This window comes from Scomber scombrus, chromosome 12, assembly GCF_963691925.1.
Source record: "Scomber scombrus chromosome 12, fScoSco1.1, whole genome shotgun sequence".
Lineage (NCBI taxonomy): Eukaryota > Metazoa > Chordata > Actinopteri > Scombriformes > Scombridae > Scomber > Scomber scombrus.
In genome coordinates, this window is record NC_084981.1 from 25,581,666 (window position 1) to 25,609,569 (window position 27,904).

Consider the following 27,904-nt stretch of genomic DNA (forward strand, 5'->3'; position numbering starts at 1 on the left):
TGCTTATGAACGTAATACGGAGGAAGTTAGAGGAAAATGTGACTGACTGAAATGTCAACTGAATGGATTTTGGAGGAGATGTCTGTTGTGTGATGTGATTTTGGCTTCTGTGTGTTTTAAAATGAAATGTATTATAGTCGACCGTGTACCTGAACATGTGACTGTGGAGAAGGTTAATGGAGAGAAAGAGGAAGGATGAAAATGAATGAAGTGACAGAGTATTGCACATGGTTGTTTTCTTAAAGATGGATTGGATTTTTTTCTTCAGTTCAGCCTTTTTTTTGTGTTTATTTAAAGCTTATTTTACCTCAAGGTTGTACAGAGAAGAGGAGGAAGAAGAGGTGGAGGAGGAAGAAGAGGAGGGAGTGTAATACAAGAGTTTCTGAGCAGGTGAGTCTCGCTGCGTCACATCAAATCCAAAGATTTAAAACATGTCAGCAAACGATCCAGTAAAAAAAAAAAAAAAACACGACAAAAATGTAAAAAGACGCTTTAAATATAAGAAATAAAACATGATGACGACATGAAATGGGCTCTCAACGTATATGTATACACACACACACGCATCGCAGAGCAAATACATTCAGTTTAAAACACACATTCACCTCTGTGTATGATCCACGGCTCTCATGTGGAGTCATTATTAGGGGGGGTTTGGGGGTTTGGTTTGTCATGTTATATAGACTGCAGGTCCAATACAGCAACTGAGCACACACACACACACACACACACACATGCATGCACACACACACAAAGCATTTCATTTCAAGGATCGAGGGGTGTCATGGATAAAGATTTAAGGAGTTGACTTTGCTCCAGAAGATGCACTGAGAACAAGAACTTGAACTACAATGAATCCTGCAAAAAAAAAAAAAAAAAAAAAAGGCTCTCCCTCCTTGACATTTTCGATTTCAGCTCGTTATTTGGTGTCAATGGACGACTGTGTCAATGTCAAGTATCAAGTCAGATGGAAAACACGCTTGTTAATACTTGTAATCATGCCCCACTGAAACAATGGTGAGCTATACTGTAAAGGTTTGAAGGTACCATTTGTTATAATTAATAGGGCTGCCCGCTAATAATGAACTAACCTTTATGTGATGAGAAGAGTCTCAGCCGACTTTGCTTTTATTGATTAGTTAAGCTGCACCTTGTCAAAATTAGGTCAAAACCTCGTATCTGGCTTGACTGTGTAAGAAAAACTAAAGGGGTTTTAATTTAGTCAATGTCTTCCCATTGACTACTTTACATAAATTAACCTGGTGTAGTTTGACTGTTTTATGAATCACAAAGGTTTAAATTATGACCCAATTCTGTGTTACACCTTTTTACCGAACTTCATCCCAACTTATCACCAAAGGTTTTACACCTATCTTTAGGAAATTTGTCATTTGTTGTCATTTTCAGTCAAAATTGACCTATAGACAATAGGAGGGTTAAAACAATAGAAACAGGAAGTTAGGTCTAACTTAATCACTCAGTCAGTCACCCTGTTTGCTGTTATAACAGATGCAGCAATTTCTCTGGAAGCATCGGTCAGCTTCAGCACTTTCCTGCCAGGAAACTGCCTAAATTTAAATATATGAGAATTTAATGGGGCTAACCGGACTGAAAAAGGGAACTCAGTCACTGTTTTCATTCAGAAACATTAACGTTAGCTCTTTTCCTGTTAGCATTGTAGTTAACATGTGGCTCGCTTTGTAAAATTTAACTTTTAAAGGCTCATTATTATTAGTTTCTTCTGTGTTAATATCATATAGGTGCATTGACTAGTCGACTCATGGCTTTAATTACGGACTTCTAGTTGACGAAGGAAAATCTTTGGTTGGGGGCGACCCTCGTTTTTAATGAAGAACGGGAAACACCGGAGTGCTAACAAGCTCAAAAAGTGGAGAGAGAAGGAAAAACTGTGCAACCTTTTCTCTCCACGACAAGGCAAGAACAGCTGAAAAAAAAAAAAAAAAAAAAAGCTCAACTAAATTGGTCAGTTTGGACTCTTGATATTTCAAATAAAACGCTGACAAAACCTCTAATTTCATCATGATTTCATCAGAATTTTTGTTTTTTTTTGTTTGGATTTCTTGCATCTCATTTTGACATCACTTTTCATATTGTATTAAGTACTTTTCAAGACCTTTTTTTTTTTCTTCTTTAAATACAATCATTAGTTCAATGATTTTTTTTTTTTTCCATTCACATACATTGTTAGGGAAGAAAAACATTCTTTAAACACAGATAATAGACACAGGATACAGCACATCATGTACAGAATGGCAGTCTTATTCTTTCTAGAGGTATGCAACTAAGCATGCATGCACTCTTATACACACATTATCTTTTGTCTCTCTTTCTTTCACACACACTCGCGCTAAATCCGGACCAGAATGAGGGAGCGTCAGGTCATTTCTTACAGTATTAGACCTCGAGTACTTGCATGCTGCTTCGGCACACAGTTTGATGGGATATGCACAAATGGCAAGACAACGACAAGAGCACAGAAACCATAAAGAGAGAGAGAGAGAGATACAGGTGGTCTAGTATAATTCCTGGAGCGGTCGTAATCAGGAAAAAAAAGTTCAGGAGGTCTCGTTCCAGAGGCCGTGTTTCTTAAGAGGAGATCACTGTTTCTTTAAATACTGTGTGTGTGAGTGTGTGTGTGTGGTGGTTTATGGTGTGTTAATTGTACATGTGTATGTGTGTGTGTGTGTGTGTGTGTGTGTGTGTGTGTGTGTGTGTGTGTGTGTGTGTGTGTGTGTGTAAGTGTGTGTGTGTACGTCTAGGCCACAGTCTCATCTCCAAAGTAGGAAAATCCTTTGAACTCATCTTGGTTGATCTGCTTGATGATGTTGTCGTCAACCGGCGTCAGGACGGGTTCTTCACGTGTAAAGTCCTGGTCAAAGTTATTCACATCCCTTTTGGTTTTCTGGAAGAAAAAGAGATAACGAGAGAGATGATTTAAGAGTTTAACCCTCCTGTTGTCCTGGAGTCAAGGAAGGAAGGGAGGAAGAAGGAAGGAAAGGAGGAAGGGAGGAAGGGAAGAATGAAGGAACGGAGGGAGGAAGGGAAGAAGAAGGAAAGAAGAAAGGAAGGGAGGAATAAGGAAGGAAAGGAGGAAGGGAGGAAGGAAGAAGGAAGTAAAGGAGGGAAGGGAAGAAGGAAGGAAATGAGGGAGGGAGGGAGGAAGGAAGGAAAGAAGGAAGGGAGGAAGGAAAGGAAGTAAAGAAGGAGGGAAGAAAGTGGGATGGAGAAAGTACAGACGGAAGGAAGGGGTCAGACGGGGTCAATTTGACCCGGGAGGACGACACGAAGATTAAACGTCGTTTTGAAACAGTGAAAACATCACGAGAAGATTTTCTTATCAGATTCTGCTAGAGGAGACTTCAGACATTATCACATTTTATTACATTTTACATTCAGTGTGTGTGTGTGTGTGTGTGTGTGTGTGTGTGTGTGTGTGTGTGTGTGTGTGTGTGTGTGCGTGTGTGTGTGCGTGGACTCACGATGCGCGGTTTGAACGGGGGTCTGACTCTTCTCTGCTCCAGCAGCGTCCAGTCGATCTCTCTGAAGAACGAATGATGCTTGATGGCCTCCTCTAAACCGTGAGCCAACACGCAGCCCAGACGCTTGTTAGGACTCTTCGTCATGAACTGAGAACGGACAGAAAAAGTAGAGCGAGAGAGAGAGAGAGAGAGAGAGAGAGAGAGAGAGAGAGAGAGAGAGAGAGAGAGAGAGAGAGAGAGAGAGAGAGAGAGAGAGAGAGAGAGAGATATGAATACAGACAGGAATAAAAGGAGATTAGTTGTTTTCTTTCATAATAACAAAAATGTATTTTTAGCTCTTCATAATTGAAAAGGAAGATTGTTATGACGTAAATATCAGTTTTGTTGGACTTGCTGATTGTGATTCTGTGAAGACGCAATTCAGTGTCACCATGTTCAGCTAAAATATATCAGAGGTGGATGTTAGATAAATACATTTACTCAAATATTGTGCTTAAGTAAACATTTTGAAGCACTTTGAGTGTTTAAATGTTCTCCTACTTTATACTTCACTGCATTTATTGATCAGCTTTAGTTCATTTTCAGATTAAAGTTTTACATTAACCTTTGTGTCGTCCTCCCGGGTCAAATTGACCCCGTCTGTTTTGACTCCTTCTTCCCTTCCTTACTTCCTTCCTTCTGTCTGTCCTTCCTCCCTCCTTTCCTCCCTTCCTTCCTTCCCTCCTTCCTTCCTTCCTCCCTCCTTCTCTCTTTCCTCTCTTTCCTCCCTACCTTCTTTCCTTCTTCCATCCGCCTTTCTTCCTTCCTTCTGTCCTTCCTTTCCTCCCTCCCTCGTCTCTTTCTTTCCTCTTTCTTTCCTCCCCCCTACCTTCCCCATTTCCTTATTTCCTCTTTCCTTCTTTCCTTCCTCCCTCCTTTCCTCCCTTCCTTCCTTCCCTCCTTCCTTCCTCCCTCCTTCTCTCTTTCCTCTCTTTCCTCCCTACCTTCTTTCCTTCTTCCATCCCCCTTTCTTCCTTCCTTCCTTTCCTCCCTCCCTCGTCTCTTTCTTTCCTCTTTCTTTCCTCCCCCCTACCTTCCCCATTTCCTTATTTCCTCTGTCCTTCTTTCCTTCCTTCCTCCTTCCTTCCTTCCTCCCTCCCTCATTTCCTTCCTTCTTCCCTTCATTTCCTTCCTTCTTCCCTTCCTTCTTTCTCCCTTCCTTCCTTCTCCCCTTCCTTCCTTCTTCCTCACTTCCTTCCTCCCTTCCTTCCTTCTTCCTCCCTTCCTTCCTTAACTCGAGGACTTACAGGAAGGTTAAATAAGATAAAATATCACTTTAAAGTCACTCAGATTTATCTTGTGAATCTTATAAAGTCCTGAAGATCAAATGATAAGAATACAATGCTGCTTAAGCTCCGTCATCAGCATTAAAATGTACTTTATTAAACATTTTTAATATCGTCAAAGCCAGATTTTCTGCAACTTTAATACTTTAAATACATTTTGCTGCTAATATCTATGTACTGCATTTTAAATTCAGGACTTTTTAATTTCATTGGGGTATTTTCTTTCTAGATTGTGGCACTTTTACTATTACTTTATTTCTTCCACTGCTGGTTTTATCAGTGTTATCCGTGGAGGACGTGAAGACTCTGGGTTTGTGTTTATTTGACCTGTTTATGGTCAGTGGAAAGCTCACACCAAGGGAAAGAAAATTTCACACAATTACTAAGAGAACCAAAAATAGTTCAAATGACGAGCATCCACAGGCTGCCTAGGAAGTCACTTTTGTTGAGTTCAACAAGAAAAAAAAAAAATCAAGGTTCAGGGAAATAAAGGACAAACACACAAGAAAGACGTGAATCAAAACACTCAGATCCGTTGTTTTCTCTGAGAGCCGACACGCTTTTACATCGCAGCTTTTTAAAACGTGCTGACTTGTCAGGAAGCATCACTTTCCTCAAACTTTCCAGAAAAGCAGCAGATTGTGTGTTTGTGTATGTATGTGTGTGTATGCTTGTGTGTGTGTGTATGTGCGTGTGGGTTGCACATTTTAGTTGAGAGTCAGATGAGAAGAACGATACCTGTGTGTTCATTATGAAACTAGAGCCAGAGGGACAAGGAGCTTACCTTCTAACTATTTCTTGACAAATTTCTTATTTGCAGCATCTCCGGCGAAAGCTCTGGTTGCCTGGCAACCTCACTCACATGATAACAGTCCTCAAGTTAATATCAGGATGATGTTAGTTAAGAAGATTATGTGTTTTGTTGTTTGTGTTTGGCTCAGTGATAAATAAAGGTTGGAAATGAGCAATTTCAAAAATATCTTAAAAAAAAGTTTTAAAAGCAGCATCAGGTTTGTTAACATGTACATTTTGTACTTTCCCACAATGCTTTGCAGTCAAACTACACCGTCAGCCACGATCATGAAAGTAAAGAGCAGTCATTCTTGTTTTGGCCTGAACTGTAAATACACACACTGTTACAGAGAGAAATGTAACTACACACATCCAAGAGTTACTTTTGGACACCAGTGTTAATTTTTTACAGCTGATAAGTGATACCGAAATTATATTTAGTTATGATGTGATACTTTGAAATGCCTGAACATGAACAGTATGTAAGGGTTAATATGATGAATAAAGACGTCATTCAAATCTTCTTATATGAATCTCAGAAATATACACTCTTCATATAGATAGATTGATGATCATCGTCTTCATATATGTTATCAATCTATCATCTGTTATCCTGTTTTTCTACACTGTATTTGCTTTTTTGGTCTATTGTGTACACAACATCTACTGCATATATGTCCATCCTGAAAGAAGGATCCCAACTCTGTTGCTCTTCCTACTTTTTCACCATTAAAGGTTTTTTTTAGGGGTTGGAAAGTTTTTCTTTATCCGAATCTACGTTCAAAGTATAGATAATATACAGATTGTAAAACCCCCTCGGGCAAGTTGGATATTTGTGACATTTACATCTACTGTGAACTCTACAAACCAAACTTGACTTGACTTTTTTTAGTACTCTTTAACGTTATATAAACTGGTAGAAAACTGTCTTTCCAAATGGAAACTGTGGTCACAATGAAACAGCTCGTTCACTTTGGCTTTTTCTTCTTAAATGTTTAAATAACTGGGCGAGTGGTGAAACATGCTGCTCAGCCATGTGACCTGAAGTCCTTCAGTGGGGACAACGTGTCCAATCAGAGCTCAGAGTCCCGGTCAAGTGACCGGTCAGAGTCCAAGACATTGTCCAACATAAACACACACACTTTCCCACAAGGCCTTGCAGTCAAACTGCACCAACAGCCAAGGTAAACGCAAGGCTTGTGATGGAAAAACTGGATGGACAAATAAATGGACGGACAAGTGGCATTAGACACGCACACACACACACACATGCACAGACGCACACACACACACACACAAATATACACACGCATGGAATCAAACACAGAGGGGAATTATCCAATGTTCTTGCAGTGGCAGAACAGGAAACACGGATCAACGTATGACACCAGGAAAAAAAGCTGCATTCACTCACATGTGACAGTAACAAACACAAAACTGCAGTGACAGAAAAAAACAGATGGAGCCAAAAAAAAAAAAGAAAAAAGAAAAAAAGAGACACACTCAGACACACAAAACGCTACAGAAACTAAGACATCAACAGTTAACAGTGAATCCTGAATCCTTATTTTGCTCTTTAAGGACTCATTAATCCAGTCTGACTATATTATTTTTCTTAATTAGAAACTTTCATTTGAATGTAGGCAAAAAAATAATAGTATTCAAACTGTAATGACCTGTTTGAATATAAAACTGTATAGTCTATAAGTGCAGACATAATAATAAATCTGAGCAATACAATATAATGTGCAATATATGTATTTATTATTATTAATTTGCCTGTTTATTTATTCATTTATTTTACATTTGAGTCATGGTTGATTGTGCTATTTCTTTATATCTTTTTTATCTTGCATTTTTATTGATATTTTTATTATTTGTTCTTTTCTATGCCACTGAAAGGAAAAGCACTGACATTTTGTTGTTTAATGACAATAAACATATTCTATTCTATATGTTAAAGTACTTCGTTATTAGCTTTGACCTATCGCAGCTCTTTGACCAGTAAACTAGGCTACAAGATAAAAAATTGAGAAGGAAAGCACTGAGCAAAGCGGTGCAGATCGGATACTGATGACACCAAAGCATCTAATGGCGCTTTTCCACTATACAGTTCTAGCACTACTCGGCTCAGTTTGGTACCAGGAATGCAGAAAGTTGGAGAACTGGGGCGAGGTCTGGTATCGAGGTTGGGGCTGAACCAGGTACGAAAAACACTTGTGGCTTTTGTTTTTTTGTGTGTGCAAGGTGTAACAGTTGGTCATAAATGTTGTAGTAAATTGCAAACTAAGTGTAAAGCAGTGAGTTGTGTGTGCAGTTTTTGCAAAAAAAAAAGTGTGTTATGAAATTAAAAACTTTGGGCCTATTTTAAATTACCATGTTTAGTGCAACATATTACACGTTTGGTTAGCGTGCATTTTGCGGGTGATCTACTAAGAATAACTGTGTATATGACAACAGGTACAGGCAGCAGTATTTAAATGAGGGTTTTGTGTCTTAATGGAGAGTTTAGACACGCAGAAAGCCGCAAGTGCAAAATGAAATTTGATCCCATGGAATTAGAGGTTCTAGTGGAAGAGGTTAACAAACATATGGCACTTTTCCACTATACAGTTCTAGCACTACTCGGCTCGACTCGGTTTGGTACCAGGAACTTCCTTTGCGACAGAAACACATAAACAATGGAGGACATGGAGGCGATGGTGTACTTGCTGCTGTTTGTGGCTTTCTGTCACACACAAAGCAAGAGAAGATAAACGAATCGCTGTAACGCTGTTGCCTGTATTTAAAAATGCCGGGTTTGATTCTTGTGTGGGACGGCTCATGACTTATCCAGTGGTGTGATGACTAAATTTCCACTAAAGATGAAGCCGTATGCCAACTTTGTAAGAAAGCAGCTGGTACAATTTACAACAATAACTCACCAGGTAGTTTAACCTTTGTGTCGTCCTCCCGGGTCAAATTGACCTCGTCTGTTTTGACTGTTCCTTTTTCCTCCCTTCCTTCCTTCCTTCCTTCCATCTGTCTTTCCTCCCTTCCTCTTTCTCTCCTTCTTTCCTTCCTCTCCTCTTTCCTCCCTTCCTTCTTTCCTTCCCCCATCCCCCTTTCTTCCTTGCTTCTGTCCTTCCTTCCTCCCTCCCTCCTTCCCTTCCTCCCTCCCTCCTTCTCTTTCTTTCCTCCCCTCTACCTTCCTTCCTTCCTTCTTTCCTCCATCCTTCCTTCCTTCCTTCCTTCCTTTCCTTCCTTCTTTCCTTTCCATCCTTCCTCCCTGACTCCTTTCCTTCCTTCCTTCCTTCCTTCCTTCCTTCCTTCCTTCCTTCCTCCCTTACTTCCTTGACTCAAGGACAACAGGAGGGTTAACACAGAAATGAGTCAGTGAAGGCATCAAATGAGTGAACTCTGTAACCTTCGCTGACTTAATCTTAAGACACATAAAGCAGATGTATGATACCACGCAGCAAAATAAAAGAGACTAGACTGAACAGTAAGATGTTATCTGTGAACCATGACAGATGGATGTCGCTATGCTTATGATAGTCACAGCTAATTGGCTTTATGGTACATTAAAGTAAATCAGTTGAGTTCAAACTAATTGGAAAAAGTGAGTGCATTGATGTGCTATAAGGAAGCTTTAGTACTTAAAAAAAAAAAAAGAAAATAAGGAAAGATGCAAAGAGAAACAAACACAACTTAACCTTAAAATCAATTATTAATATTGTCCCAACACTTTATATATAATGTAGTTTTGTGTAAAAGGTAAAGACAGCACTAGAAGTAGTTCATAGTCCCTTCATACATCAGAGAGGTATTCAGTCTATTCCTTCTCGCTAACTGTGCAGAAATGTCACCACTGATGTTATCATCACACGTATTTGATTTTTGTCTGGAGGGGGGCGGTTTTTGTTCTGACTACATGCAAACTGTAGAGTAGAGATTTGAGATTTGGCATAACAACATCCTTTAGAAAGAGGAAAAAATATGAAAAGGTCACAAAAGAACAAACTTCATTGTGAATAAAAAGTTACGATGAATAAAATTGTTTTTTATAGTATAAGTGTTACTGGAGTTTTGACCCTTGGATATAAACTGTACCCAAGTTTAACTGTAGAGCTTTAACTAATGATTATTTATATTATTGATTCAATATTTGATGGTTTTCTTAATTAATTGTTCAGTTTATAAAAATGGTGACGTCCCAAAATGTCTTCTTTTGTACTGACCAACAATCCATACGCCAAAGATATTGAGTCAACTATTAACTAGGGCTGGGCAATATATTGAAATTATATCGATACAGTGATATGAGACAAGATATCGTCTTACATTTTGGATATCGTAATATCGCGATATATCATCAGAGTCGTCTTTACCTGGTTTTAAAGCTGCATTACAGTAAAATATGTATTTTTCTGAACTTACCAGACTGTTTCTAGCTGTTCTATTATTTACCTTTTACCCACTTTGTCATTATATCCACATTACTGATGATTATTTATCAAACATGTCATAGTGTAAATATTTTGTTAAAGCATCAACAGCCATCTCTATAATATTGATGTAATATCGATATCAATGTATTTGGTCTAAAATATTGTGATATTTGATTTTGTCCATATCGCCCAGCCCTATTATTAACCCTTACATACTGTTCATATTTTGGCCATAATTAGCCTGTATACATAATTGTGTGTATCAGCAGCACTAAATTTTTTTTAGAAAGTTGTAAAATATTTCCATATTTTGTGTATTATGGATCACATGAAGATAAGTCGTCATATTTCTGGCTAAAAGAAAAGTTTTTAATGTTTTTTTCTTCTTCTCTCAAATGTAAAAAAAATGGGTCAAATTAGACCCTGAACAGTATTTAAGGGTTAATAGAAGACTACATAAGCTGGATTCAAATCATATAGACCTTTTCTTTCTTAAAAAATGACTCAAAATTATTAATTGGGTATTGAAATAGTTGGCTAATCATTGCAGCTCTATTTGACTGTTTCCTGTCTCAGAATACCTCGTTCAGACACCCCCTCCCCTCCCCTCCTCCTCCTTTCAAGCCCCCCACTAACTGACCGCTTTGAGGATGGACACGGCCTCCTTGCTGAGCCACACGGGATAGAGAACGTCGTCATGGAGGATGGACTCAAACAGGTCGTCTTCATTGTCTGCTTCAAAGGGTGGCTGGCCCGCCATCATCTCGTACATCAGCACCCCCAGAGCCCACCAGTCCACCGATGGGCCGTAATCCAGCTCTTGGAGGATCTAAAAAACACACAAACAAGGATGAAGACACTCATGTAACAAGGCTGGAGAATGCAAGATATGATTGCACAAGAGTAACAAATCCCACCTAAATCCAGAGCATGCATTACTGTATGCTAGTGAGATTGATTATAGCAAGCTGATGTATTATTAAGGGATTCATTTTGGTACTTTTGGTTTTTGATTCATAAGCACAGTTCTGAGATAAGGCACATGGAGCACTTCCAATAAATATACTAAAATCTGAGACCAGCTGCTGCTTTCTTTGTTGATCTTTATAAGACCTTTGATATTGTAAACCACTGAATTACTCAACAAACTACACTGTCTTGGTGTGAATATTTTTGCACAGAACTGGTTTTAATGCTTATTTGTGCACTGGCGATCTTCACGTATAGTCTAACAACTGTCCCAAAAACCCTTCCTTGGGATAAAAAAGAGGATACCACAATGTTCTGTGCTAGGCTCTTTAACATTTATGCTCTACATATACAATATTATCACTCTTGACCTAACTTATAATATCATTTTTTATGCAGATGACACAGTCTTATATGTATTTGGCTCCTCTTAACCCTCCTGTTGTCCTCGAGTCAAGGAAGGAAGGGATAAAGGAAAGAAGGAAGTAAAGATGGAAGGATGGAAGGAAGGAAGGAAGGAAGGAAAGATGGAAGGAAGGAAGGAAGGGAGGAAGGAAGGACGGAGGAAGGAAAGGAAGGAAGGAAGGATGGAAGAAAGAAGGAAGGAAGGAAGGTAGGAGGGAGGGAGGAAAGAAGGACAGAGGAAAGAAGGAAGGGAGGAATGTAGGGGGAGGAAAGAAAGAGAGAAGGAAGGAGGGAAGAAAGAAGGAAGGAAGGGAGGGAAGGAGGAAAGAGAGAGGAAGGAAAGAAAGAGAGAAGGAGGGAGGAAGGACAGACGGAAGGAAGGAAGGGAGGAAAGAAGAAACAGTCAAAACAGGCGGGGTCAATTTGACCCGAGAGGACGACACGAAGGTTAAACTCATGCCATATCTAGATTACCATCTGCCTTTAATGCTCTTCAGATACCTCCACATTAACTCAGAAAACAAGAGTGAAAATGTCTTTCATTCTCAAAAACCCATCATCTCATTTCACATCTCTCCCTAACTATATAAGTAATGATGCTGGCATTGAAGCGGTCTAATCTTATAAATACCTCCAGGACTGTTAAACTCTAGTTAACCCTCATGTAAATACCAAACTTGGGAAACATTATACATAGATATATAGATGGTATAAGTAACAATAGATTTTAAAACTTGAATGTCTCATCCCACTATCTGATTTGAAACTTTAAAGTCTTTTTAGTGTCTTTGTGTTTCTGTTTCTGTGATTGTTTCTGATGCTGTGTGAGCTTTTGTTATGCCTGACTATGTTTGTTTTCTTTTTCTCGTTTCTGCTATACTCAGGTCTCCCTTGCAAAGGAGATCTTGATCACAGTGAGATGACCTGATTACAGAAAGGATACATATTTCCATTGCATTTGCACAGTGAAATTTACAGCAGGGTATCGTCTGCAAATAGGCGTACGTTGACATTTGATATTTGGATGAACATTGGATGCTGTTAGCGTGTGTGTGTGTGTTAAGCTCACCTCAGGCGCGATGTAGTCAGGTGTACCACAGAAGGTAGTGGTAGTAACGCCGTTGAGGATTCCCTCCTTGCACATACCAAAGTCTGCCAGCTTACAGTGACCCTCCGCATCCAACAGTATGTTGTCCAGCTTCAAGTCTCTGCGGAGCAGGAGGAGATAACATAAGTGAAAGGAAGGATTTGCAAGGACTACCTACATTGCAATTACATGCATATTACATTATCAAGAAGATATTAAAGATTGCAAAACGTCACCCAAATAAATCACAAAGAAAAGCTTTGTGGTAATTTGGGATGGTTCATACTTTGACATAGATCTGTAAAGCTTGTATAGTTATGCAATTTAAATGTTTCAGATGATTTTAAAGACATTTCATGTGCTCTTGTGTGATGAATGTTTTTCATAAAACAGGCTCAAGAAAATGAATTTACAACAATCATGATGCACAAGGTTTTCACAAGCCTGCAGGTCATGTAATGTGCCTCCTCACGTTTATCTCAGAAAAGGAGAAGCATTAAAGCAGAATGATTGGAAAGGTAAAAGAGAGAAGTTTGGGGCTGAATGGGAGAAAAACATGGACAAGGGAAAGAGAGAGAGAGAGAGAGAGAGAGAGAGAGAGAGAGAGAGAGAGAGAGAGAGAGAGAGAGAGAGAGAGCAGTCCTAGAGATAAGAGCAGCAGTGTTGAGAGATGACAGGGTTGGTCATGAATGCAGCCGCTCTGGGCTTGATGGTTGATCGCTACAAAAATGTCAACATCTCCTTTTTGCAGCTACTGCAGCCATTCAGCCCGAGGTGTTTTCATAAATACAGCCGCCCTGACAAGCCGGGGAGGAGACGGGGTGCGTGAGTGTTTCTGAAGTGAAGAGCTTATGCAACTGTTCTGTTTTTGCAAAGATCCAAAAATAAAAAAAAGATGAACAATCCTGTGTGAGAGCTGTTGTGTCTTGCCGGTGAAAGGTTTGTTCTTTTCTGTCCCATCATTACCTCTCTGGCAGAGGTTGAGGTATTGATTGCACTATTTTGAAGTTGTGTGAGAGAATATGGGAAGACATGCAAAAGAGATTTTGCACTACCAAGGGAGAGAAAAAAAGTAATTTTGTCTTTGTGTATTTTGGCACGATAAACCGAGTAATTTCCCTTTCAGACAAGTTCAAGTTTGGGTAAATGTAAAACTCGTCGAGTCACCTGAACTCGAGTTAAAACTTGAATATGTTTTCTTTGCAAGCAGTGTTTTCAAAATCCAAATTTTTACCAGATTTTTTCCCCTACTATTTATTCCTGTATCAGATCTGCTTTGAAATATATGAACATGCACCAATGATTCCCTCTTTTTGTCAGATTTAGTTCATACAATGGAAAGAAAGCAGCAACCATGGACTTTCACATGCCAGTTTTCAGTTTTCAGAAGATTTAGAAAAAAAAATCCACTTGACGATTTTTTAATTGTTCTACTGCATATAATCATTACAGTTTATCATTGACTGTACATTCAGTATTTCATTGAGATGATGCAGATTGTGGTTGTTTCAGGATATATCGGGATCTCGTGCAAAGGTGAAACCACAAATGGTATGCTAATGTGCCTCGAGTCTTTTGGAAAAACAGACACGTCAGGTGCAGTGAAGCTTGACAGTTGGCTTCGAGCAAAATCTTTACTTAATGGTTCAAGTTTAGGTCAGTCTCTAGTAACAAAACATACTGAACATTATGAACAATCCCGAGTCAGTCTTAAAATCACAAAAAGCCAAACCTTCTCTCTGAAAAGTTGCACAGAAACCTCGCCCTGAATTTAACTGAAGACATGAAATGGAGTGTAGGAGAGCTTGTTGATTAATGTTGAAGCATAGCTGACAGCTTCCAGTAAAGTGTTTTCATATTGATTCATTGATTGCAGTTTCCTTCCAAGAAATCCATTTCGAATGTTTCTACCTTGGCTACTTCTGCTTAAAGCATATTTGTTTTTTTTAAACTTTATCTAACCTCCGCATTAAATCACAAGCTTTCATCACTCTTACCTCCACCCCCCAAAAAACAACCGCAGGCTTGTACTGCCGAGCAGCTGAGGACTGCGCCTTGCTAAAAGATACATTGATGGCCTCACAGTGAGGAAAGAAAGAGCAGCACTTGTTCTATATTTCCCCAGACGAAAAATTAAACTGGTGACCGACCCTCTGGCTGCCTGTTTGCATATCTCACCTACGGGCGACTCCCTGCACATTAAATCCGAATTGCACGCCTGCAGCAAGGCAGAAAAAAAAATAGCATATGTATTTAATGCATTTGTGATTGAATTTAAATGGCTGCTGACGTTAATCTTTGAATTACACATCACCTTGCTGCAGGGAAATTCAATATTAAGTGGCTGCAGGTGTTCAGCAACACTAATGGAATGATATTTATGTATGTGTAAATGTTTCGGTGAGGTTTTACATTATGAGAAAACTGTCAGCCAAGGCTAAAAATGTATGTTGCATACCAGGAAATGGGCATAATTTATATAATCCTTTATTTATTGTGTTATATCCTTAATTGACTTACTGCGCAATAATTAAATCAGTTATTTTCATGCTGCTTTAATTCTATATATTGGTATTGTTTTATGCGTTTTAGTCCTGATAGTATTTATTGATACGTAGTTTTTGTTAATGATTAAATGTCACGCTTGGATTGGAATTAAAAGGGTTTACGTGCTTCGCACCAACAGCTGTTTTGTCTGGTTTATTAAGACGAATGACCAATAAGCTCTTTGGTAATATTAGTTTCTAAATTCTTTCAACACGTATTTCCTATTTCATAAATTCAAAGTGTGTTTTTCTCATTTTATTCTCACGATGTTTTGCTCGAAGTTTGATTGAAAAAAATATTAATGTCCGTCTTTAAGAGCATAAGAGTCTAACCCATTATCTTATGTCGCAAAGATTTAAGATTGAAAGATGAGATATGTGAGTTTCAGTCAGATGAGTTTCATTTCATCATAGTAGAGTGAGGATTTATTTTGGAGTATGGACAGAAAACCTTCAAAATAGTTCATCATTCAATTATATATATTTTTTTTAAAGAAAGAATGGTGCAAGAAATACGCTGGTGGCTCCTCTCTACAGAAAAGAGGGAAGGAAAAGAAGACAGGAAGGAAAGATAGTAGGAAGGAAGGAAGGATGGGAGAAAGAAAGAAAGGAATGAAGGAAGGAAAGATGGATGGAGAGAAAAAAGGAAGGAAGGACAGATGGAAGGAAGGAAGAAAAGAGGGAAGGAAGGAAAGAAGGAAGGAAAAGAACACAGGAAGGAGAGATGGAGGGAAGGAAGGAAAAGGAGACAGGAAGGAAAGATAGTAGGAAGGAAGGAAGGAAGAAAGAAAGAAAGCAATGAAGGAAGGAAAGATGGATGGAGAGAAGGAAGGAAGGAAGGAAGAAAAGAGGAAAGAAGGAAGGAAGAGGGCTGGATTGAACTCCTCGGTGTCCCACAGGCCTCATGTTTGACCCCCCTGCTCTAACATGTTTTTAAAAAAGTTTTGAACAAATGAAGTCTGTAGAGGTCTGTAAAACATCACATTTAGAGTCAATGAGAAAAAAAAAATCCATGTTTTATGTTGTCATGGCCTCAAAGAGGAAGGAAAAGCAAATGGTTAAGACCGGTCCAAGAGCTGAATTAAAAGGCCTCAGAAAACCTGAAAAATGGTTTAATAAACCCAAGTGAGTCAAGATGGAAAGAGTATATGGTACTGCCACACACGTTTAACAACAAGATATCTTTATTTTATTTTTTTATTTTTTAGTTTATAACTCGTCTCCTAAACCCAGATGAGTTAGTGACCAGCTGGACTATAGAACCGCATCCAGGACCAATCAAATGCCAACATAAATGTCAGGGTATTATCGCATCAGTGGTTAAAGGAGTTCATGAACATCATGTTCAGATGAAGTATCAGCGGATGTGCTGAGCTGTTTGTTTCAGATTTCCTGGAAAATGTGGGAAAGTACATTTGTGTTTGAATTAAAAGAATACGCCTTTAACATCATCTTTACATGAGTTAAAAAGCAGAAAATAAAGTTTTTTATACTTGACAAAGACTCCTGGGATGGAATTTAGTTTGATACCAGCTGATTATATCCAGATGATATTCGACATGTTCTTACCAGTCAGGGAAATCACCATTATATGTTTTTTTTTAGAGAAGCTTTAATATCATCCTGTCAATAAGCAGGAGCGGCTCTGTCAGCGCTGTCAGGAACTCTGTTTGGACACACACACACACACACACACACACACACACACACACACACACACACACACACACACACACACACACACACACACACACACACACACACACACACACACACACACACACACACACACACACACACACAGCAATCAGGCTCAATTGAGAGCATTTCCTGTGTTTCATGTTAATCTTGAGTGATTTTTCCATTACGTCCTCAGCAGCAACCCCTGTGCACTGTGACAGCTAACCTCTCTCTCTCTCTCTCTCTCTCTCTCTCTCTCTCTCTCTCTCGCTCTCTCTTTCTCTCTCTCTCGCTCTCTCTCTCTCTCTCTCTCTCTCTCTCTCTCTCTCTCTCTCTCTCACTCTCTCTTTCTCTCTCTCTCTCTCTCTCTCTCTCTCTCTCTCTCTCTCTCTCTCTCTCTCTCACTCTCTCTTTCTCTCTCTCTCTCTCTCTCTCTCTCTCTCTCTCTCTCTCTCTCTCTCTCTCTCTCTCTCTCTCTCTCTCTCTCTCTCTCTCTCTCTCTCTCTCTCTCTCACTTCATCCCATCCTTCCGTCCCTTTTTTTTTCTATGTGACTCCATCTTCCAAACACACATCTGGTTAAATATACAAACACACACAAACTGTTGCCACTTGTATATTTATCTGTGTGGAATCGCAGCATGAGAGATGGATCAGGATGGGAGGATATTAATAAAGTAGATAATAAAATTAAATTAAAAACATTATAGCAATGGCCTTACTTTTTTTTTTGTTAATGTTGGTACAGGCAGATTTCCCACCACAGCTCCTCTCAGCTTGGGCCCAAAGCTTCATTTAAAACAGATAATCATGTGATTTTATAAACTTCTAATAATAATACTTCTTAAAAAATAGATTTTTCACGGTTTTATTTGAATAGTTTTATCTTTCATTTTTATCAGATTTACTTTTTTCTCACAACTTTTCATTGACACATGAAGACAACGCCACCAATCATACACCCTGCAAAAATATGACTAATGTTGCATTCACATGAAATCAGCCTTCTCTCGTCCACTAAAATGACATCCAGGTTGCCGTCTGCCATTTGCCTGATTCCATGTGAATGCAGCATAACGGTTACTTTAAGACAGCGGTTGGCAACTGGTGGCCTGCGGACCAAAACTGGCCTGCTAGAAATAATAACTGGCCCGCCCGAGATTATTCTGATAAACTGATTTTATCGGGCTTCAGGTAGTGGACTGCGCCTTGCTGAAATAGTAATGCTATGTGTAGTATGAAGAAGTAAAGGTAGAAAGCAACTGGTGCTGAAATAGCCAACATGCAAAACAAAACACCCCAACACACCTCCGCTCAACCCTTTATGAAAGACATTAACATCAGACTTCAGGTGCCAAGGAATAATTTTGAGAGTAAAAGTCTGTCAAATAATTATTAGCCTCAAGTTAGACTCAACTACAGGTGGTGATATGTTGTGTGTAACAAAGTAAAATGAAGATTTTACACATTTATTATTGAGTTATTTTCATTTGATCCATTCTCTGTACGTATCTTCTGTCGGAAACTTGCTTGCCGACCTCTGCTTTAAGAGATTATGGCAATAAAGTGACAAGTAATATTATTGAGTAGATTTAAAGTATGAAGACATTGGATAATTTGCAAGGAAATTTGTCTCATGTTAATTTAAATCTTGGCAAAAAGTTAATTTAGATTAATTATATCGCGTTTAGTCTAATCAACATCATGTTACTTATTGGCTTGATATCTTTGAGTAGTGTGCACATCTCATAAATGAGAAATATACACACATTGTTCTACATAACCTCTTTTTTTCCCCTTTGAAAAAGACAAATATCTCAAATTTCAGTTTTATTGTATCTTAACATGCAGTCATACAAGAAAACTTTTGATTTAAACCTTGAAATATATGTATAAATAATAAGTAAGCAACACTAACAAATGAATTTTACTTGAAACGTCTTCAGGTTTGATAACAGGCTGGGCGATGAGGTTTTAGTAAAGTCTTGTAGATTCACTGTGTGTGTGTGTTTGTGTGTGTGTGTGTCCCCGTGTGTATGTGTGTATGTGTGTGTGTGTGTATGTTTACTCAGACATGTATCTGCCCTCCAACCAGTCTGAACCTGCTCTGTCAACAGCATCACATCCAAACATTAACTTCTATTTGGTCTTAAAGGTTTTCAGTGAAGCGAAAAAGAAAGAAAGACAGAAAGAAAGAAAAAAGCTACTGTTTAAAAAATGTTTTCTTTTTTAGGGATGGAGTGGGTGGGTGTTGTTGTGTGGTGATGCGAGCATCGACAAGTGGCTGATGGGAGAAAACAAGCATCGGGAGAGGGAGGAGGAGGAGGAGGAGAGGATGGAACGATGGTGAGGTGAGATGAGGAGAAGAGAGGAGGGGAGGGGGGAGAGGAGAGGAGAGGAAGAGGCGGGCGGGGATAAAGAGAGTCGGGACATAATGTTCCCAAAACACTTGTTGTTCATCTTCTTCTGGTCAACAAAGTGGGTCAGGGACGAGAGGGAGGGAGCGAGAGAGCGATAGAGGGAAGGAGGGAGGGAGGGAGGGAGGGAGGGAGGGAGGGAGGGAGGGAGGGAGTGAAAGAGGGAGGGAGGGTGCGGATCAGGTAGCTCAGTCATTTCGACAATCATGAATTAACACGCAATGTGAACGTGTGAGTCTGCCAACCTCTGACAGAGTAATATTCACTCTATCAAAACACCATGACTGAGAAAACAATGATGAAAGACTGAACCATTAATCTTAGTGTTTGCGACGGCCAACCGGAGTCAGTTTGGTCTTTAAAGCAGATGTATCATGAACAACATCCAGCTCTATATTTATACTCTACTGGAATATCTTTGCATGATTTACAGCTCAGAAAACTCCTAATTTATCTTATACGGGACGTTTATGCATCACCTCAGTTCAGCCTCAGTTGCATAAAAGAGCCGTTTTAGTTCCTGTGTAATTGCACCTAAATGTACATGATAAAAATCTACATCATTATGTTGACTTTTTAAATCATATTTATACTAAAATACAGCTAAATATGCAAATTTCATTAACTGAAACAAGGATTTGGCTTTATTATTTTAATCATACTGAGCAAACCGGTAGATAGTTTAAAGTGATAAGATAAGTTTATAGTTATTTGTTCATATTTTTACAGCTGGAATATATTTTAAACTAAACAGACTTCTCTTTTAGTAATGCACGTACTGTTTTTTAGCTTGTTCAGTCTATAAGAGGAGAGTGTCTGTTACTTAAAGACAGTTTTTGGCTGGAGTATTAGTTCAAAACTTATGTAGGTAAAAGCAATCAAAAGACAAACATATAAACAATAAAAGGTCCGAGCTTTTCGGCTTTATAACCTTGCTGCCTTGCTGTTTGATTTAGATTAAATTGTGCTTATAAAAACCAAAAACGTAGCACATACACACCATTCAAATGTTACGGTTAAGAGCCCACGTCTTCATTAATAAAAGCATTGTAAGGGAAACTGTGTGAAACAATGAGTCCTGGTCCAGCAGGCACCAGCAGGGTGGGACATCATGTAGCCAAAACAACTAGGGCAGTGTGGTAGATTCATATTTCACATCCTCTGATTATTAACCATGGAAGTAAGTAACAGTGTGGTTGTGTCATGCTTCGGTTTTATACGGCATTGTGTTTCATGCTATTAATAGAAATGTTTTAATCTGTTTTATTGTATGTGTCCAAAACTTTTTCTTCGACACCAAACACCTGCAAATCCAATGATATCTCCATTAGTAGAGAAAAGTAACTATTAAGTATTGTATTTAAGTACAAGTTTGAGATACTTGTACTTTACTTGAGTATTTCCATATGATGCTACTTTATACTTCTACTCCATTACATTTATCTGACAGCTTTAGTTACTTTTCAGATGAAGATTTGACACAATGGATAATATAACAAACTTTTAAAATACAACACATTGTTAAAGATGAAACCAAAAAGCAGTGTGTAGTCAGCTCACATTTCAGATGTCTATGAGTTGTTAACAGCTCCACCAAATAGTGATTTTTCCCTCTAAACTTCTCACATGGTTTCATTTCAATAAATGTTCAAATGATTCAATATTTCAGGAAATATCAAAGATTAGAGAAAAGTCCAAAAACTGAAAACACATTTGTGTATCAGAACTTAGTTTTTTCTTCTTTCCTCTCCCATTAATCATCTCACCACCCCTCACATGTATCTGCTGACCCTTTGGAGGGGCCCCACCCCTAGGTTGGGAACCACTGGACTAAACTAAACAAAGCACAAAAAGTAAGGACATTTGTGTTTGGTAGATTATTTCTTTGTTGTAATAATGCTTCTTGGCAATATACATCTTATACTGTTGGAAAGCCTGTTTATTCCCCTTTTAAATGGTGCCTCATTGGTAAGGATCATGCACTCTGCCTTCTTTGGTGGAGGCAGTGTGATGGTGTGGGACGGCATCTCCCTCACTGGAAAAACAAAGGTGTCATCATTGGAGGCAATTTCAATGCAGAGAGAGATATCGAGATGAGATTCTGCAACCGGTGGCAATAATCCCATATCTCCACAGTCTGGGACCGAACTCTGTCCTCCAAGATAGACAGAGTGAGGTTTGGGAGTGGAGAGGATGGACTGGCCTGACCTCAACCCCATTGAACACTTGTGGGATCAGCTTGGGTTCATGCTGTTGGTGCCAGAGTGACCAACACAACCACGTTGGCTGACCTGCGACAAATGCTGGTTGAAGAATGAGATGCCATCCTGCAGCACTACATCACTCATAATACTGCAGTACTTTAACTACATCACTCATAATACTTATGTACTTTTACTGCAATACTTTAACTACATCACTTATAATACTGCAGTACTTTTACTGCAATACTTTAACTACATCACTCATAATACTGCAGTACTTTTACTGTAATACTGCATACTACATCACTCATAATACCGCAGTACTTTTACTACAATACTTTAAGTACATCACTCATAATACTTGTGTACTTTTACTGCAATACTTTAAGTACATCACTCATAATACTTGTGTACTTTTACTGCAATACTTTAACTACATCACTCATAATATTTATGTACTTTTACTGCAATACTTTAACTACATCATTCATAATACTGCAGTACTTTTACTGCAATACTTTAAGTACATCACTTATAATACTACAGTACTTTTACTGTAATACTGCATACTACATCACTCATAATACTGCAGTACTTTTACTGTAATACTGCATACTACATCACTCATAATACTTATGTACTTTTACTGCAATACTTTAACTACGTCAGTCATAATACTGCAGTACTTTTACTGCAATACTTTAACTACATCACTCATAATACTGCAGTACTTTAACTGCAATACTTTAACTACGTCAGTCATAATACTGCAGTACTTTTACTGCAATACTTTAACTACATCACTCATAATACTTATGTACTTTTACTGCAATACTTTAACTACATCACTCATAATACTGCAGTACTTTTACTGTAATACTTTAACTACATCACTCATAATACTGCAGTACCTTTACTGTAATACTTTAACTACATCACTCATAATACTTCACTAATACTTCATGCAAGACTTTTACTTATAATGGAGTACTTTTAGAGTGTTTTACCTTTTTGCAACTATTTCAGCCTGTAAGTTAAAAAGACTTTAAATGCCTTAAAACTTTTTTTAAAATGTGACAATATTTCAAGAGTGATTTCTGTACGTGTTTTTCACTAGTATGTATCTTTAAAAATATGCTTTTTTATACTGCTTATTTAGTCAAAAAGGTAACATTATAGCATTTGAGGTACTTTTATATTTATCTAAATATTCTCCAACAATGGGAGTTTGGCCCTGAGAAGAAACACGACTCAGTTTAACAGTTTTTGATTAACGTTGGGCAAGTTGCTATGAGTCCTTTCAGTCAGCTGATGTCAGTCATATTTCAAAGAAGCATACCTGGCTATATTGGGATCATAAAAAAACATGATGAGACTTTTATTAAACCCTTCAGGGAGAGTTGGTTGTTGCAACAAGAATTTTTTAAAGCCAGTCTCAACAGTTGGGTAACTATTAGTATTCCTTATTTGTTCAGCGTTCAGAGTGTCTGTGATTATGTATTGTGCAATTCTTCGGTGAAAAAAAGAATTACAAAAAAAAAAAAACTCAAAAAAAAAACTCATGTTCACCTTGAATTTGTTTTGAGGGAGGAAACTGGAGAAGCCAGAGGAACCTGGACAAAGTAAAAGCGTATTGAGTTCTATGGAATCAAAAAGAAAACAATTACAGGATAAAAGACAGAAACGGAGGCAGGTGATTAAAGGAGTAACGTCTGGAGGAGGAATTCACCATCTTCACTCCTTTTCCACTGACCTTTAATTTCCCAACACTTAACAATACACTATTCATGTTTGATCACTTTCCAGCCTGTTTCCTCATTCTTGGGGAAACAGTGAGTGTTTGTGTGTTTCTACGTGAGGATTTCATTCCTTCATTTTTTCCATATTTAAGACTTTTTAGGGCTTAACGTCGGCAATGAACAGCAGTAGATAAATATATTAATAACAAGACATCCTGATCACAAGTTTAATGTATTTGTGAGCAAATATAGTTTAGTTACGGCTTAAAGAAAGTCAGGTTTTTTCATTTCTTTTTGTATTTAGATGAAGTTTTATTCATTATAAGTCAATGGCAAATTTAACTATTTAAGGCTTAAAAGTTTTCACTATTAAATTTGGGAACTGTGACAAATTTTACACGGCCAATCCACAATTTTTGCTTCGCTGATTTTGTTCTGGAAGGCTCAAAGGGGTCACTTTAAGTCAAGAGATGATTGACGGTTCTTTATTCACTGTGACATCCAGAAAAATCTGTTTGGACGAATAGACCAAACTGGGCGATCGTTATTGGCCTTTTGCCTCTGAGCTCCATGATTTTAAATTGTGATGGCTTGCAGAACATATTAAGTTTTTCCCTAAAATATTCACCAGTCAAGTGTCTAAATAACTGATACCGAAAGAAAAAGAATCACTATTGTAGCTAATGATGCCTCAGTTTTTGTTTAAGTTTGATCATCATCAGTTGTGTTACTCTTCTGTTTTTGAGAGGAACAAGTCTGAGTTTTAGACATGGAAAGCTGACGCATTTTATAGAGGATGTTTTTTTGAAAAGTGAGGGGGTCATTTTTTAAAAGATAGTACATTTTTAGAAAGTGAGGACATTTCTTGGAAATCTGATGGCAGCATTTAGAAAGGGGCGATACTTTTTTAGAAAGTAAGCACATTTTTGGAAAGTGTGGACATCTAACTATAAAGCAAAGACTCTCTATCTGTCTGTATGTATGTCTGTATGTCCTTTGCATATCTCGAGAACCCTTCATCTGATCGATTTCACACTTGGTGGGGATGATGCTGGGGACCCAAGCAAGTGCATTGTCAAGCGTGAAGCTCTTTGGATGATATATGGTAAAGATATAATTTGATATTACAATAGATTGTGTATTTGTTTACTAGTGTACCTTGCCCTCTCCAACATGGTGAACACATAGCTGCCACATATAACAGCCATAAGAGTCTCTGTCTGTCCGTATGTATGTCTTTCAATTTTCTTGACAACTGCTCATTTGATCAACTTCACATTTGACAGGTGAATTGCTGAGGATCCAATCAAGTTGTTTGGATGAGCAGTTCTCTAGGAAGCTCCAAGCAATCAACCCATTCTGCACAGGCACATTTTAAAATGGGCTCTGCACTAGTTTTTAAAAAAAAAGTAAGGACATATTTAGAAAGTGAGTACATTTTTAGATAATGAGAGCATTTTTACAAAATGGGGAGATTTTGTTTTTTTAGAGGCTAAGGACAGAGATGGATTATCTGAGAAGTGAAGACATATTGAGAAAGGACAGTTTCATAAAGAGAAGATGAAGCATTTTTGGAATACATATACATTTTCAAAGAGAGAGAGATGTTTTTTGTTTAAAAAAAAACATACAAATTATGAGTTTTTGTAAAGCCCTCACTTCTCCAAAGGACTGTTTGAGCTTTAAGATTTGGGTTTTGGTTAAATTCATCATAGAGTTAGGCTAAGGGTAGTACGTGTGTATGTGTGTGTGTGTGTGTGTGTGTGTGTGTGTGTGTGTGTGTGTGTGTGTGTGTGTGTGTGTGTGTGTGTGTGTGTGTGTGTGTGTGTGTGTGTGTGTGTGTGTGTGCCAAATACCATTGAAATTAGAGAATAAAACACCTCACTGAGCAGGAGACACAAAGTAATGAACAAAATAACACAAACAGACACAGCTTCAACAAAACTCAATGTCCTTACTGGCATAGCACACACACACACACACACACACACACACACACACACACACACACACACTGATTGCATGACGAGAAACTCCAAACACTGAATCAAACGTCTGATTCATGAATAGAAAACACCGGATAGAAGAACTCACTTTTCTGCCATCACAGTTATTTCTGGTAGCGAACCGCCTGAACATTTTACAGAGACTGCGTCCATCACAATAGTGTTATGATTCGAGCTGCATGCTGCTTTTGTGGGACCAGCTGTGTGTTTGCTATTGGTTGACAATGCTATTATGACTAAGGGGTCCACATAGACAGATAATAGTGCCTGAAGTAGGAGGACAGTTAGGTAATCTTGTCCCACACACACACACACACACACACACACACACACACACACACACACACACACACACACACACACACACACACACACACACACACAATACATTCACAGAGTCCACGAGTTTGAATTTTTATAACTAAACAAAAATATTTCATGTGAAAATAATATTTAGCAGCTGTTTTCCTTCCATGAATAACCGATGACTGCATTGTAAAGATTGATGATGATTTATTACATTGAATTTGTGCCTTAAATTGATTCTTGTGTGTATTAGTGTTATGTGTAAATATATATATATATATTTATATATTTTACTTCCTCTTTTAACTTCCTCTTTTATTCTAATTTTGTTTTTTTGTTTTAAATTGAGTTCTTACTATTCCTTTTACAGTTTTTATTTATCATTATACTTGTGCATGATTATATTGTATTTTATAATATAATCATGCACTTTGGTCAACTGAGGTTGTTTTTAAATGTGCTTTATGAATAAATCTTGACTTGACTTGATATCTTTTTTTATTTTTTTATGCTGCATTGGACTTCTCAAACAGAGTTTTGTTGTTTACATGCAATGCCAATAAAGATCTGTTCTATTCTTTGACTGTAGACTATAAAAAAAAAGGAAAACTGTGCCCTCATTCACTCACATGCACACACGTTAAAAAACAGTTTGGATGAGTAAATAGCTATAAAAATGTAATCTAAAGTAAATCAAAGCTCATGTTTCTCTATTTCGTGACATTGAGTAATGAGTTTGAGTCAGCTCCACACCAGCTAATACTGTAACATATGATTTGTTCCTGCACTGTCATCACATCTCATCACCTGAGTCAATATGACAATTACTTGGCAGGCTTGTCAATAAACAAAGGAAGCAATGTATTTAAAATCATCTTTACCTTTTGTGAAGTAAAACTTGTTAAACCTGCTGTGACTTGTACTTTTATGCAAGGCTTGCTTAAACTAGCAGGACCAGATGGAGTTAGGTGACCTTTCAACTTGGGCTGGGAGTTTTTCTTCTTGAGAATAAGGTCACACCGCATCGATTGCATTAAGACCTGGCTCCGATCCAACCATAATACGAGCCTTCAGATATGGTCCGACTGATCCGATTGCGTTAAAATCACAATGCATTCAGAGTGCATTCACATCATGTATTAACGTGTCTTTTTCCTTATTCAAAGGGGATTTCCAAATACATAAATACTCATGTTAAAGGGAAAAAAATGTTAACCTCCTGTTGTCTTCCTGTCGACCGTGCAACTTTTGTCCTTTTGTCAAAATTGACTCGTTCTAGTTTGACTGTTTGCAAAGCATAAGGTACAAATTATCACCCAATTCTGTGTTAGACCCTTTTTAGCCAACTATTCCAACTTATTACCACAGATTTTACACATATTTGTGGAAACTGTGGTCAAATGGTCTCATTTAAATGAAAATATAGCTCATTTTTGATTACAGGAAGGTTAATACTAAGTCACCTATATAGTAGACGTGCTTTATTTTTTTTAAAATCGGTGCCTTGTGACTAGAGAAAACCATACTGCTCTTAGCAATGAATGGAGCATTTAGCAGCTAAAGAGCCAGATATTTCCCCTAGGAGTTGGTAGAGTAAAAACAGAGCTAAAATAGCGTGAATACTGAACTAACATTTGCCAGGTCGCCAGAAACATGACTCCAAATGAATGATAATTCTCCTTAACTCTGTACGATTGAGCTAGAGCCAAGAGGTGATTAGCGTAGCTTAGCATGAAGACTGGAAGCAGGGAGGGGAAAGAGCTAGCCTGACTCAAAAGTTCAACAATATGCCTCCTAAAACCTCTCACGCTCTTTGATTAACACACTGGGGCTGTGTTTGATTAATCCACACACAAATAAAAATGTAAAAATGACACAAAGCTGTGGTTTTATGGAAAGTTTTACATGCTTTTTCGGGTATAAATCTGTAGTTTAAAGACTCAGAAACTTCAGGCCTCCATTTTTATCCACCTTGGTAGCTCGACAGCACAGAGGTCTGTATGATACTTTTGACCTCACACCAATGCAGGGTCACTGCATCTGCTGCACAGACCACCTCCGAGAGTTTATGAGCTGATGATTCAACAACCAACCAACTGCAACAAAAACTACTAAATCAACTTCTGTCAGACGAGTTTAGAGCCGAGTACTTCCACAACAGGATGAACCAGCACACAGATGTTACACATGAAAGGACGTATGTTTGGACTGAGTTAAACCTTGTTGCTGGTGGTCAAAACTACCATTTATCCATGATTATTCAGTGAAATCAGTGCAGTGGAAGATGTGTGTGATGTCTTGCTGGAGGATCTACTTTATGTTAACCTTCGTGTCGTCCTCCCGGGTCAAATTGACCCCGTCTGTTTTGACTGTTCCTTCCTTCCGTCTGTCCTTCCTCCCTCCCTCCTTCTCTCTTTCCTTCTTTCCTTCCTCCATCCTTCCTTCCTTCATTCCTTTCCTTATTTCCTCTGTCCTTCTTCCCTTCCTTCCTCTCTTCCT

The 27,904-nt window shown here is 38.2% G+C and overlaps 1 protein-coding gene across 1 annotated transcript in view; it reads right to left on the reverse strand.

The window, feature by feature from the left end:
* Nucleotides 1-2,660: 2,660 nt before the first annotated feature.
* The window catches only part of LOC133991485 (protein kinase C epsilon type-like), a 119,934-nt gene continuing 94,690 nt past the window's right edge, over nucleotides 2,661-27,904 (reverse strand). Inside the window, exons 13-16 of the mRNA XM_062429914.1 lie at nucleotides 12,491-12,629; nucleotides 10,688-10,876; nucleotides 3,501-3,647; nucleotides 2,661-2,923 (exon numbers count right to left, since the gene is read on the reverse strand). Coding sequence (XP_062285898.1) covers nucleotides 2,777-2,923; nucleotides 3,501-3,647; nucleotides 10,688-10,876; nucleotides 12,491-12,629 — 622 coding nt within the window. The 3' untranslated portion in view covers nucleotides 2,661-2,776. The remainder of the gene's footprint in view (nucleotides 2,924-3,500; nucleotides 3,648-10,687; nucleotides 10,877-12,490; nucleotides 12,630-27,904) is intronic.